Below are 13,299 nucleotides of genomic sequence, written 5' to 3'. Positions count from 1 at the left end.
TCCCCGCCAACAAAGGCAGAAATGGCTGTGGTCACCTCCAAACCCCTCCTGCTTGCTCCATGTTTCTCCATGGAGAAGCGCCGGTGCCCCCCGCTCCGCTCCCCACCCCGCGGGGACCAGCTCCCCTGCACACCCCCGTGCCCTGGCATGCTGCAGGAAGGGACACAAGTGACAGTGACCGAGAGCTGCTGCCTTTATTGGGACCTCTGAGGTTGTGCCCGCAGGGGACATCCAGCAGATCATCACAGGGAAGCGGAGACTGTGGTTTTAAGGGCTTAAATGTATAAAATGCAGAGGAAGAAGGGGCTCAGGGCACCACGCAGTGGCATGCTCCCCCCACACCGGGGCAAGGATGCAGCGGGATGCAGTGGGATGCAGGGGAGGCGGGGGGGGAGGGGTGTCCAGTTTGGGGCCTGGCACATCTGGCCATCCCGCCGGTGGCAGCTTCCTCAGTGGGGAGCCTCTTTCTTCCTCCTGCCAAAAGCAGAAGGCGGGGGGAGAAATGTGTGAAGAGCGGTCCCCATGGGATGTCCCTGGTCCCACCGGGAGCCCCTTTTGCTGGGGGTGGAGCGGGGCTTACAGGTTTGCGAGGTCCTGCAGGAGTTTCTTCACCCAAGGGGTGTCAGGATCCACACAGACCCTCTCCCGGCTTTTTAGCTTGATCCTAGAAAACACGCAGCATTTAAGCTTCCCTTTCCTGCAGTAGGGGGGCTCGAGCAGCCAAGCCCTCTTGTACTTCTCAGAAAGAAAAAGAGCATGAAACGGAACTAATCCAAGACGGACGGAGGGGAGCAGAGAGCTTGGACCCCCCCGGAGCCACTTACATCACCTCTTGGCGCCAGCAGCTGCTCCCCACTGGCCGGACCTCGATGCTGCTGTATTTCCATGGGGGGATGAAGGTCCTGGTGGTCTTGGCACAGCGGCAGCTCAGGTTGCCATTGGCTTCCAGGAGAGCTGGAGGGGCATACAGCCGCAGCTCACCCATCACCCAAAAACCCACTGCCATCCCCAAAACCCTTTCTGGGCAATGCATCTCCTGCCACGTCCCAGCAGGGTCACCACATTTGCTTGCAAAAGAGCCTTGGTGGTATTTAAACCTTGGAGACAGCGGTGGGATGCCACCTCCGAAAACCTCACACCCACCCACCCACATCCCCCCCAGCATCCTCCAGCCACAGGGGCACGGGGAGCCTCACCTGCACCCCCAGGGCGGTGGGTCACCAGCAGCACCCCCAGCAGCAGGGCCACCCGCGCAGCCATGCCGGCCCCATCCCTGGCACCAGCAGCATCCCCCTATTTGAGCCGGAAAATAGGAGAAGTGAGGCGGTGTGGATGGGAGGCCCCAGGGGCCGGCGGGGTTGGCGTGGTTTTTACCCGTCTCCCTCGCTGAGTTTGCAACACTCTGATGAAAAGGCTTGGTGGGGTCCAGGCTTCCCGAAACCCGCTCCGTTTTCCCCTTCCTATGAAGCCAGGTCTTGCAAAGATATATTGGTTATTTCCCCTGATGTTTATTCTTAGCCCAGGCAGCCGGGAGGGTTTTTGGGGTGTTTTTTTCTTCTGCCCGATCAGCTGTTACTCATTTCTCTCGAAGCAGATTTCCCCCCTGCAAGGTGCATCCTAGCTTTGGTAGCCTTTGCTTTTGCTCTTCCCCTCCGCTGCTGTGGCCGATTATCCCAAAACCCTGCCGGGCGACCTCACACCCATCCCCTATAATTCCTTATTGGCCTTTTCTCCTTTCAAAAGCCTCACAGCTGCCTGCAGACCCCAGCCCCACCACAGACACCGGTGCTTGGATGTGGGGCACATCAGCTGTATCGCCTGGCTCCCTGCCAGCAGCACTGTGCCCTCGAGCCAGCACCGAGGGAGGCAGTGGGTTGTGCTGGGAAGGAACTTTGCTTCCCACCAGCTGCACCAGGGATGCCGGGCACTTGCTGGCAGTTCAGGGCTGGGACACCCATCCCAGCCACCGCTGCTGCCTTGGACAAACCTTTCTCTGCCCCTGGCTTGTTTCTCTGTGTAAAAGGGGGTTTTGTTGTGCGTGACACCCCTGGGTGCTGCCCTCCTTCCCCCACCTATAGCAGAGATACCTCCCCTGATGTATATTCAAATGCCCATTTTAATGCCTGTGGCATATCTGTGAAAGAGCATCAATACGAGAGCAGTGGGTGTAAACAATGGCAAATTCAGTTCCAGGAAGGCTACGACAGCAGGGTCTGTCAAAGCTCTGCCAAAGCTCTTTGTAGCAAGGGGATCCAGGGAAAAATAGAGCAGAAGAAAAGAACCTGGATTTTATTTGTCTTGAGCTCTCTGGGCAGGACATGCCACACCGTGTAGGAAAAATCCCAGTGACACACTGTGGATGGGGGCTGCGCCTGGAGTCACCACGTCCTTCCTGCAGAGGCCCCTGGCAGAGGGAGTCTTCGCAGTCTATAGGCAAGGAAATACATCACGGGTTCGTGGTCCCACCGATCCAGGGATGGACAGCAGAGGGGAAACACCCCCACGAACCTGCCGCGGGGCTGGGGTCTGCAGCGAGCTGCCCCCACTGCTGGGGCCGGACACAGGGCTTTCGGGACAGGGGGAAGCAAGGGCAAAGTGAGGGTCTGCGCACCGGTACATCGCCTGCCGGCCCGTCTCGGCACTCTGAAGCACCAACTTCCTTAGCAGGAAACTTATTTTTTCTTCCTGCGAAAAGCAGAAGGAGGAGAAATGCATGAACACAGAGAAAAGCGGGTGCCGGGGGAGGAAGCTCCTGCCCCAGCCAAGGGAAGTCGCCACTGTTTCCCTGGGACAGGCATCACTGGCGGGGACGTCTCCCAGCCACCCCTACGCTGCGCCACAAACCCGGGCACGACAAGGGAGGGCGGCTTTCCCTGCCGGGCATCAACACAGCGCTGCGCTTGCAACGAGCAAACCTTGCTCCTGCCTTGCCTTCCACCCGCTCCCCAATTTATTATTTGGGGGGAGGGGGGGGACCAAAATGTTTCCAGAGGCGCCATACGGTGCACCAGCTGGGCAGAGCGCAACCCACGGACGGCAGCATCGGCATGCTGAGCGACACAGCGCTGCTTCGCACAGCGAGGCTTTGCCCCCCCCTCGCCTCAGGAGCAGGTCCCTTGGCCCCCGGCAGCCCCACCGAGAGCCCTCGGTGCGGCAAGCGCTGCCCGGGACCGCAGAGGTGGCGGGATGCTGTCCAGGGCCGCCTGTGCCAAAGGGTTTTTTTCATCAAAGCAACTTACGTGCTAGCAATACGCTTCAGCAGTTTCTTTACCCAAGGGGCATCAGGATCTACGCACACCTTCCCGGAGGCTTGTAATTTAATTCTAAAAGGCAAGGAGAGTTTATGAGCATCGCCCTCCCCTCCAAAGGCAGGGGTTCGAGCAGCCAGAGCAGATTTGCAACGCTCAGTTTTCATTCACAGCACCAGCGGATTGCAGAAAGCTGCTAGCAACAGGGAAAGCCGCAGGACCGGCAGGGAAAAGCAAGATGCAACATGTTCCCATGCAGAGCGGAGACCGTGCTTGAAGCCCAGAGGTGACTGTTGCAAGACAATTGTCTCTGTAGATTTACAAATGTATTGATACTGAGCAGTTAAAGAAATCTTACACTTCTGCTTCATGCACCGCATTAGTCATGAGAGAAGGGCTTGACCCGAGATGCTGTTTGCCCTCGGGAGTGTTGCATATCGGTGATGGAAAAATGGGTTGTGGCTCATCCTGCCTGGGTATGCGAGGGTGCGCTTCCTCCAAACAGCCTCCGCTAAGCACCAGTACGAGGCAATCATTTTTCCCCTTGCTGGAAGGGTTCATTTTGGTCCTGGGGACCATGCTTCCCCTCGCTGGAAAGGCTCATTTAGGTCCTGGGGACCTCTGGCAGGTTAGCTCAGGTGCATTGCCTTCACCAGAGGAGACCTGCTGTTTCTCAGCCCTGAAGCGCGTGTGAGCTTGCCGGCATTTTTCAAAAGCTTTAGTCCACAGAAAGGGAGCGGAGCAGCAGGGTGGCTGCAGAAGCGAAGGTGCAGTGCTGGCCCTGGAGGAGAAAGCAGCTCTCCACCCCGCAAGCCACCCATGGCACTTACATGATCTCTGTGCGCCTGCAGGTGCTGCCCACAGGTCTTATCTCGATGCTCTCGTACCTCTTGGGGCTGATGTAGCCTGAAGCTGTCTTTACACACCTACAGTTCAGGTTTCCGTTCACCTCCAGGATGGCTGAGAAAGACAGAAGGCAGCGACTTACTGAGACAAACAGCATTAGGCAGAGGTGCAGCAACCCCAAACCTCTTTGACGGCCAAATAAATTGTCCCTTTCCATGCTTTCACTGACAACACCGCAGGGGCGATGGTAAGAAACTGTTATCTGTGTCTCTACCTCAGTCCCCTGCTCTCACACAGCTCCTGAAAGCTGAACCAGGTCCTAACCGAGGATGGTCTTGCTTTTTCCTTGGCTACGAGAAAACCCCTGGGCTACACAGCCAGGAGGAGCCCCTGTCTCCTCCTGTCCCTTTTGGCACAGGATGCAGGTGATGCCCACTCATGGTGAGGACCACATGGGGCTGGGTATCTCTGCCAAGCCTGGGAAGCTCACCTGCACAGGCTGAGTGGGACATCACCAGCAGCAGCAGCAGCGCCAGGAGCGCGGGGGCTCCTGTCCCCACCCCAGCCAGCGCTCGCATCCTCGCAGCAGGCTCAAACGCAGAGCAGGTCTGAGAAACAGGGTGAAGAAACACCCCTATTTATTCAGGAGGGTCACGCTCCGACACAAGTGACAAGATTCAAACTACAGCAGTCGCGTCTGACCAGCCGACCGTGAGAAGAGGTGACGTAATTTCTCGGATGCTCCCCGCAGCCGGGCCAGAAGCTGAATTTACAATATTATTGATTAAAAACAGCCATTGGGACAAAGGGCATATTTAGATTCCCCACGTAATCTTCCCCACACCCTGATTCTGATCAGCTGCGTCTGTGCAACCACCACCCTTCGTTCCCTTTAGTGCTTACTCCTCAGACCACAAGAAGAGCCCAGGATAAAATCAAAGTGCAAGCCCCGGGTAAGCAGGGTTTTTTTTACCATGCTCTGATATTTACATATTTCTTTCTTAGGGCTATAATTCCCCCACGCTATTTTTGCTATTTCTCACATCAGCAAAAAATGCCTAGCACCCTACCGTGGAAAAATAACCTCTCTGCTATACGCTTCCACTCAGAACCTTCAAACCTCGCACTTCGCCGTACGAGTAAACCAGCCATGAAATGCAAGAGATGACTGGTGCGGTGGCTACAGCAAAAACCAAACCTACATCTCCCCACATTTGTGACTAAGTGCCGATGTGGGCATTTACCAGCAGTGACTCTCTTGGCACCAGCAACTTGGGAGCGAAACATGGATGGATGCCAGAGAACGGTGGCAGAAAAGCAACGGGGCTGGGATGGACTGGGAGATCTGTGAGGGTGAGACCCGAGCTCCCCCCTTGCCGTGTCAGGACTGGAGGGAGACGGTTGCAGCCTCGCTGTTTCCCTTGCAAATGTCCCTCTACGTTATGTCCAGATGCTGTAGGGATCAAATCCCCACGTGGATGCGCAAGGAGCCACGGGCCAGCACTGGGGATAGTCTCAGGGGTCTTTCCTATTTGGCCCCATTTACCAGCCCATTACAGCACTTGGGAACTGGAAGAGTCTGCCTGATTTAGAGGTGGCCTACCTGCCTACCGTTTCAGGAAAAGTGGCTTTTATTAATTTATCAGCTCCAAGGAGCTGCGTGCTGTGCTGCCAGCGAACCAGCTCTCCATCCATCACGGCAGGGGTAATCATGTGGTAGCGGGCAAACTACTGACACCACAGTAGACGTGTGCATGGTGGTGAGAAACCATAGGAGCATACAGAAAGAGACATCAGACCACACATATCCTTCCAATGCCACGTGTCCACAAGGCTTTAAGGCTTTATTTTGGCAACGCAGAGTCCTCCAGGCCCTACACGTGAGGGAATAGGCCGCCCATTTCAGGGGGCCGCCAGCTGGCGCTTGGTCCTCCGCACATTTCACAGCATCTTTTGGGTTTCTCTTGCAACGAGCCACAGAAAGACCCAAGCGATGCCTTTTGGCGTGCGAGGGGTCAGTCCTGTGCTGCCAACACCTTTGGCTCTCAGGATATTCCAGGGACACCACTGCAAAGCGCTGGCTGCAGCGGCACCCTGCGAGACGAAAGCGAAGTCACCAGCCGGGAAGCAAAAGGGGAAGAGGACATGCGGCCACGACAGCGAGGGGGAAGGAAGAGGGCAGGAGAAAAATGATGTGGTTCTGCGATAATGTTGTAATTTGGAGCCTTCGAATCACATCAGCATTTTATATAGTAACAAACTGGTAAACTCAAGGAAAAAACAGAAAGTCTTCTGCTCAAACTGTAAGCTACTCGTCTTTCTCTTAAAAACTTTTTCCCTCCAAGATAGGTCCAAAAGTCTTGTGAAGACCTTGTTCAAAAGATCAAGGTCAAAAACAGATGAGGAGGAGTTTAACCCCCTATGCACCAGGGTCACAGAGAGGCCAGGAACAACATCTGTGAGCTGTTCCCAAAGTCCTGCGGAGGGAACGAGCCTTGCTGCTAAGGCAGCGGGAAAAGAAATGGCTTTAAAACTAGGGTTTGTTCCATACTTCCAGAGTTTTCAGTTCTCTTGCGGAGAGTTATTAGAAGGATCCCAACCTAGGACTGGTTTAAGTGGTTTTGCTGGGCTGTGGCAGGGGTCTCCTCAACAAAAAGCCTGCAAAACAGTGGGGAAAGCAGTGATTTACCAGGAGAGATGGCTGGTCACCTACTCAAAGTGCTGTGGAGGCACCAAAGAAGTTTCAAAGTCTTTCTGAAGTTCATGAATTCAAAACAATCCTGATTTTATAGCCGAGGAAAGCCAAGAGAAGTGAAAGCAACTTCCCCAGAGCTGCATGGAGGAGACGGTGGGCACGTGGCCAGCACTCCAAGCGTGGCTCTTCCATGACCGAGGGAAACCAACACCAGTGGACAGACCAAGATAAATCATGAGCGAGATCACAGCCCAGATCTGTGGCTACAGGGCAGGTGTCCATCTCCCATCTACCCTGGAGATAAATGGGAGCTACAGAAGCATGCTTTGGCTGGATGGATTCGGAGAGGTGGCTTTAGAGGAATACTGAGCCATCAGTTCGGCCACAGTGACCTCAGTTTTAGCCTGGGGCAGATGTTTTCCCCCAGACTTATGAAAGATTCCAGGTGCTTTCACTGGGGTTGTCTCCTCTGGGGACACGCTGTGTTGTGCCGGCATTTTGCTTTATGCCTGTCCTTGCAACACTCTTCCCCTGACAGTCACGGTGTTCACTGACTCACATTGCACCCAGGATGAAACCCACACGTCCCTCAAGGGGAGGACAGGAGGGCCTCCTCTTCATCATGACCTCTGAAGAAGTTGTCCCCTCTACAGAGGTGGCCTTGGCAGCAGCTCCCCTCCAAGCAGGAGAAGTCAACACTACCTGGACGAAATAAGATGCTGAGCCTGGTGTTGTGGGGAAGCCACAGCTATCGTGGCTTCCTTCGGGCAGGCAGTGCTGCCCAACTGTCCCTGGCTTGGCCCATGGATATGTCTAGAAAGACAGCCCAAAGTGCGGGCTCGGCTCTGCAATTTCAGGTGCTGGGGTGGCATGGGAGAGGTTCTTCATCATGAGGGTGGTGAGACACTGGCCCAGGCTGCCCAGAGCAGCTGTGGGTGCCCCGTCCCTGGCAGTGCTCAAGGCCAGGCTGGATGGGGCTGGGAGCAGCCTGGGCTGGTGGGAGGTGTCCCTGCCCATGGCAGAGGTGGGAACTAGAGGGTCTTCAAGGTCCCTTCCAGCCCAAACCATTCTGTGGTTCTATGTCAGTCATTGCCTACACAGCTACGAAGATGAGCAGAGCATAACCAGCAGTTCCCTTTCGGACGTGCCCTCTTGATTCATACCTAGACGCAGATTTTCATAGCGAAGCTCAGCCCTGGCTCCATCTCCGAAGTGATGCGTTCGGGTTTCCCCCAGGATGCCAGGGCAGTTTGGTGAATCCCCACCACATCACCCCAGAAGATGTACATTTGCCTAGCTGGTCCTCAAGCTGCTACAAGTTACTTCTCCAGATAAGAAAGGCGAAATAGATGTGGACGTGGCAAGAAAGGAGAAGTGGACAGAGATACTGTAATCCCAAGGTTTCTGAATCATCTTGGTAGTAGTCACGGTGGTTTTGATGTACGACTAATGTGTATATTGATAAACATTGTGGTGTTTTCTCAGGAAGGAAAAGCTTGCAGTCGTTGCGGGCAGCTAATACTTGTGCGTGCTGAGTGGTAATTCTGCAAAGGGAGAAGGAGAGTGAGGGTCTAGCCTGTCAATATATTTAAGCTAACCACGAACCGCTTCCTGGATGCCAGTAATGGAGAAGAGTGGCCCTCACATATCCATCTGTGGGCTTAGCCAGGCCAGCACCAACTGAAACACATTAGACGTATCCTACCAGCTTCTGTATTTTCTGAAGCAGCTGTGCATTCGCAGGCAAAAGTTTGCTTTGTAAAAGAAGTAAAAATTTTTTACTTCCATTACTTTTATTAGATTTTGAAAAAATTTTTACACCCCCTGGGTCTTCCAGATGTCATTCCCACAGTACCTAAAATCAGAGGCGTACAAAAGCGTGGTGCAAATACCTCCCAAAGGCTGCAGTCGTGGTAGGAAAGAAGTGCTCTGCTGCGTGGCTTTGCTGGGCTTCTGCAGCCATCTAACCCATTAAAAACATGTAATTTAGTGTCACCAAGCCATAGGAAGCCTCAGGCCAGTTCAGTGAGGTCAAAGATTTCCTTGAAGACACTGAAAGACAGGTGACGGGAAATGAGAGGGGAGGTAGGTGAGGCATATGTCGAAAGAAGAGAGATCATGGGTTGTGGCAGAGGGAAACCGGTGGGTTTGCATGCCTGAGCCCGCTCTGAAAGATGAGGATGGAAAACCTGTCACAGCATCTCCAAACTCATGAACCAGGGACAGAGTGAGAAGCTAGTCTGCAACAGCAAAGCACCTTCAGAGATGAGTAGAAAATGACCTAAGTGGAGCAGGAGGAAAAAATAAAAATCTAAAAACCCTTTTCCATGTTGGATCGCAATGGGCAGAAACCCAACCATGATGTCAATGCCATGGAGGTGCCAGCTGCCCTGCCCTCCGGTGAGGACCTGCATGCTCCACAAGCAACTACGTAAAGATTCATGAGAGGCTGCGTGGGAGATGCCTGCAGCAAGAAAAGCTCTGGGCCATGCTGAAACCACTAGGTTTGTTTTGAGAGAAAGTGAACTTTCAGTACACCCCTCCTTTCCCCACAAACCATGCAGTGCTCCTTGCTGGAGAGATAAAAACTGTTTGCGTGTGGGTTGGGGTTTGTTGTTTTTTTTTAAATTACCCACCCCCAGAAAACCCAACTACAGTGAATTGTCACTGCTGTGGTTTGTGGTCCATCACCTGCTTCAAAGATAAAGACATCTCCTGCCGAAACCTGAGGGGAGCTGCACCCAGTGCCAACCAGGCCAGCGCTGCATGGAAACCCAGGCAGAGGCACCCAGGACCCAAGCACAGCGCTGGTTTCTCTCTTATCATACAAAAGCGTCCCAGCTACTTTGTGCAGCGCCCAGTTTCCAGCCCAGGCCTCCTTCCAGCCCAGCTGGAATGCTCTCCATCCCCTCATGCCTCCTACACCTCAAAAACACGTTCCCAAACCGCCTGTGTTCATTTATCCACATACAAAAAGAACTTCTTTAGCTCTTTGTGCCCCTGATGTCCCTTCTCCTGGTTGTGTTTAAAGAATCGCTCCCTTTACGCAACTAGTCTTCTCTCTTCCAAAAATTTACTAGCCCCAAATCTGCAAAAAATAACACCGACGCGAGGGTAAAGCCCAGGGGAAGGGGATGCCTGACCAGGAGGCATGGGTCTCCAAGGTCCTGTGCTGTTGGTTACCAGCGGAGGTGCAACTCGGTAGAGTTTTATTCGTACTTGGATGCAAAACAGATGGTGCTTACTGCGGAAGATGCCAGGTATAGAAGTGAAATTTCAACACGAGAGCACCAGAATTAGCCAAAGTCTAACGAAATCTGTCCAAAATTAGGTTGCTCAAATCACCTTTCGAGTTCATTGTCACTTACTGTCTTTGGGCAAAAGCGCACAGCTTTGCTGGTGATGTGGCATGGGGACAAGATCTCCTTTTTGGCTCATTTTTGGAGATACCAAAGCAGTGTGACCACATCTCTGCTCTGCATATCTGCAAGCAGATTAAAAACCTGCTACAGACATCTTTAAAAGTAGGGCTCAAGTATCTGGTCTGCTCAAGGGCTAAAGAAAGGGAATAAAGTAAGAGGGAGCTTTGAAAGAGAACAGATAAGGAGGAAGGAGAAGGGCTCAGAGCAAGAATAAAAGCTCAATCAGGGGGAGAGAAATTAAGGGAAGATTCTAAGAAATGTGAATTCGATATTCCTGATTCCCTGTTCAACCCTGAGCCATAGGATCTCTGCAGAGCCGTGACCGGGCGCTTTCTGCCAAAGGGAAAGGGATAGTACGTGTTCAGCAGCATGTCAGAGCGTGCCACCCAGCCCCAGAGCAGGGACAGTTTCTGGGACATCCCGTCCACCCCAGAGATGCAAATGGCACCTAGCAAGCGCAGGAGAAAATCCCCGGACTGCTGCGCTAATTTGCACTTGCTGCTAGAAAAGCACGCTGGAGAAATACCCCGGCACCCCCGCGCTCCTTTGCCTGGAGCTCTCCATGCGTTTCAAATACGCGTTAATCCAAAACGTGAAGCAGAGGAGCAGCATTTTTCCTCAAAGGCATGCTGGAAAAAGCAGAAAGTGCCATGCTGCCTGGCACGGAAGATGTGAAGCAGGAACAAAACTCAAGAGCTTTGCAGAATGCGGCGTCATGGCTCGGCCACCGGCCCCAGCGCCCTCCCCGCACATTTGCATGCGGGCGCAGGAACCGGTCTAGACGCTGCAGGTGCTGCTGGGCGAGCGCCGTTAGCCATTTGCATAGGGGCTTCATGCGATGGGTGATGGCTCGACCCCCAGCACGGGAGCAAGCCGATGGTGAGTGGGGTCGAAGGTGGGCTGCCAGAGGGAAGGAGCCAATGCACGGCAAGGCGGTGCGTTATAAACCAGACGTGCCTGTTGACACGGTCTTGCTGCTCTCGTTGCGTAGGTGGTGCGACTTCAACCCATGTCCTCCACGTCACTGGCAGCTGAGAGAGCAAGGTCTCTTGCTTTAAACACTTTGCTCTTGGGCTAGCAAAGAAGCAGTCCAGGTCTAATGACAAGGGCTAGACCAAAACATCCTCCCACAAACTCCCCCAGCTAGATCCAGCCTGTGCTTCACAAGATGGGAAGTGTCCACCGAACTCAAAGGCGGCTCCCACAACCCCCAGCGCCTTTACCTGGCATAGAAAGAGGACCTGGCAACGCTGGTGAAGATGCTCCAGCACTTCGGGAGACTTACCCAACAGGTGCTAAAGAGAAGCAGCTCAATCAGAATGGCAGGATTACATCATCTGCTTGCCCCACGGTGCCAGCAATCCAGCCAAAGTGCTGGTGGGAGGCTGGGGATGGAGCACATCACTGCAGCAGCTCAAGGTTTTAGCTGTCTTCTGCATCTATATCAGCAATTACACTGCTAGCTGGGCAACTGGAAAAAGGAATCAGACCCAGGGGACCGCCAAGGTTTGGAAGGAGCCACGTGAGCTTTCACAGTTGGACCCTTCTGTGCATGACAAGGAGGAAAGAGGTGCCAAAAATGCCGTAAAGGACAGAAACACAACAAAGATACTGGCATGTAAGCACATTTCCCCTCCATACCTGAGGGAGCCGCCTCCTGGGGGCACATTTTAATTGCTTGAGCTGAGTTACATCCTATTTGGTTAACTTACTTAGGCAAACAGCAACAGTCCTACCACCAACCTCCCAAGGAGCATTATGGCAAGGTCTCCTCCCTCTCTTCTCAGAGTCTGACATCTCGATAAATGCAGCTAGAAGCTGCCAGGCTTGGTTAAAGTGGTTTTTATATATATATAATTAGATATATAAAAATGAAGATTTTTAGTTTTCCGCATATTAGTGGTTTGAGTCCGAAATTAAGCTGTCTCTGTGTTATTTGGCCTGCAGAGTAACCCATAACCATTATTCTGGTAGAGCTAAACATGGTCTTGACCCATCTTCTACTGGTTAAGTCAGAAGTTGTTACTGACTTGGTTCCCAGCAAATATCATTTCTTTTCAGACTATCTGGGTTTGATTGCCACAGCATATACGACTCCGTCTTGCTGTTCTCTGCCCGTTCCAAGCAGTACTGACAGATCGCGTGCTTGCAGTAACTTGACATCTCCCTTCTGACTAACATCTCCCTTCTGACTTATCCACCCTGCCTGCAAAGCTCGCCACCTGCACACGAGGTCCAGCCCCCACCTGAAAGCAGGATCTCGTCTGATGAGGTTTGGTCTGATTAAGTAACCCGAAGGCGACAGGAGCTACGGGAGGGGTTTGCAAATCCCCGCTGCCCACAGGAACTGCTTCTCCAAGTGGGAATTGCACACAGAGGCCACAGCCTGGGACGAGCTGTCTAGAGGATGGGAAGCCAGTAAGGCAGGCTGACCAGCTGAACAACCATGAGATGAGCCACAGTCCTGCTCTGAAGAGATGCACAGAAGCCACCAGAGGATAGTCCTTGCAATGCACAACTGCCTACACCAAGGTCTGCTCTGCAGAGCTGGTACTGTGCAAGTGACATAGTCAAGGGAAAAGGATGTGCCCAGCCACCTTTGAGAGCCACACTAGCCCTGTGCGGTGGGTATTTCTGCCTGCCACATCTACCGACGCTGCTCTAAGTCCTAAGCCTGCTGGCAGGAAGGTAAAGTGCCTGTAAGCGCTGCCTGGAGCACCAAAAGGTGCTGCTTTTGGAAGAGCCAAGTGGTGGGGCAGGAGAAGGAGCAACGGTCCCAGCCACAGACAGGCACAGATGAGTGCTTGCCATCCTACCAGGGTTAACCACTGCTGGAGGGGCTGCCGTCAAGGGTCACGGGGGTCTGTGAGGGGTGGGAGGCTACCCAGCTAGTGAAAGTTTTTCGGGAAGGAGAAGGATGAGATACTTGGGAAATGGCTGTGGGGATGCAATTGTGCACTGTGGGTGGGGGTGTCCCACCTCCCAGGACATCTCAGCCACATCGCGTCATGGCTGCTGGAGGGACCACCATGTGCCAGCCCCATCCACCCTCCCCTCCCAGTCTGGCAGCAGCACATCACACCCAGCT

At 53.5% G+C, this 13,299-nt stretch overlaps 2 protein-coding genes across 2 annotated transcripts; both read right to left on the bottom strand.

The window, feature by feature from the left end:
- Window positions 1–169: 169 nt before the first annotated feature.
- On the bottom strand, window positions 170–1,348 carry LOC130156665 (C-X-C motif chemokine 13-like). The gene is made up of 4 exons (XM_056355279.1): window positions 1,197–1,348; window positions 825–954; window positions 581–664; window positions 170–474 (listed from the first exon to the last, which is right to left on the bottom strand). The coding sequence occupies exons 1-4, from the start codon at window positions 1,258–1,260 to the stop codon at window positions 450–452; spliced, it is 303 nt and encodes a 100-aa protein (XP_056211254.1). The 5' UTR covers window positions 1,261–1,348; the 3' UTR covers window positions 170–449.
- A 917-nt stretch (window positions 1,349–2,265) lies between these two features.
- LOC130154337 (C-X-C motif chemokine 2-like) lies at window positions 2,266–4,689 on the bottom strand. The gene is made up of 4 exons (XM_056350350.1): window positions 4,585–4,689; window positions 4,079–4,208; window positions 3,240–3,323; window positions 2,266–2,685 (listed from the first exon to the last, which is right to left on the bottom strand). The coding sequence occupies exons 1-4, from the start codon at window positions 4,670–4,672 to the stop codon at window positions 2,673–2,675; spliced, it is 315 nt and encodes a 104-aa protein (XP_056206325.1). The 5' UTR covers window positions 4,673–4,689; the 3' UTR covers window positions 2,266–2,672.
- Between the last annotated feature and the right edge of the window lie 8,610 nt (window positions 4,690–13,299).

The sequence above is a fragment of the Falco biarmicus genome, chromosome 1, assembly GCF_023638135.1.
Source record: "Falco biarmicus isolate bFalBia1 chromosome 1, bFalBia1.pri, whole genome shotgun sequence".
Classification (NCBI taxonomy): domain Eukaryota; kingdom Metazoa; phylum Chordata; class Aves; order Falconiformes; family Falconidae; genus Falco; species Falco biarmicus.
This window is presented reverse-complemented; position numbering and strand designations above follow the sequence as displayed.

What these genes read in the sequence shown, in the direction of transcription:
- LOC130154337 (XM_056350350.1), bottom strand. Translation starts at nt 4,672, where the DNA reads ATGCGAGCGCTGGCTGGGGTGGGGACAGGAGCCCCCGCGCTCCTGGCG. An exon ending in GTCCCACTCAGCCTGTGCAG is followed by an intron (nt 4,209 to 4,584) that starts GTGAGCTTCCCA and finishes TGTCTTTCTCAG; the next exon opens with CCATCCTGGAGGTGAACGGA. An exon ending in TGCAGGCGCACAGAGATCAT is followed by an intron (nt 3,324 to 4,078) that starts GTAAGTGCCATG and finishes CTTGCCTTTTAG; the next exon opens with AATTAAATTACAAGCCTCCG.
- LOC130156665 (XM_056355279.1), bottom strand. Translation starts at nt 1,260, where the DNA reads ATGGCTGCGCGGGTGGCCCTGCTGCTGGGGGTGCTGCTGGTGACCCAC. An exon ending in CCACCGCCCTGGGGGTGCAG is followed by an intron (nt 955 to 1,196) that starts GTGAGGCTCCCC and finishes ATGCCCCTCCAG; the next exon opens with CTCTCCTGGAAGCCAATGGC. An exon ending in TGCTGGCGCCAAGAGGTGAT is followed by an intron (nt 665 to 824) that starts GTAAGTGGCTCC and finishes CGTGTTTTCTAG; the next exon opens with GATCAAGCTAAAAAGCCGGG.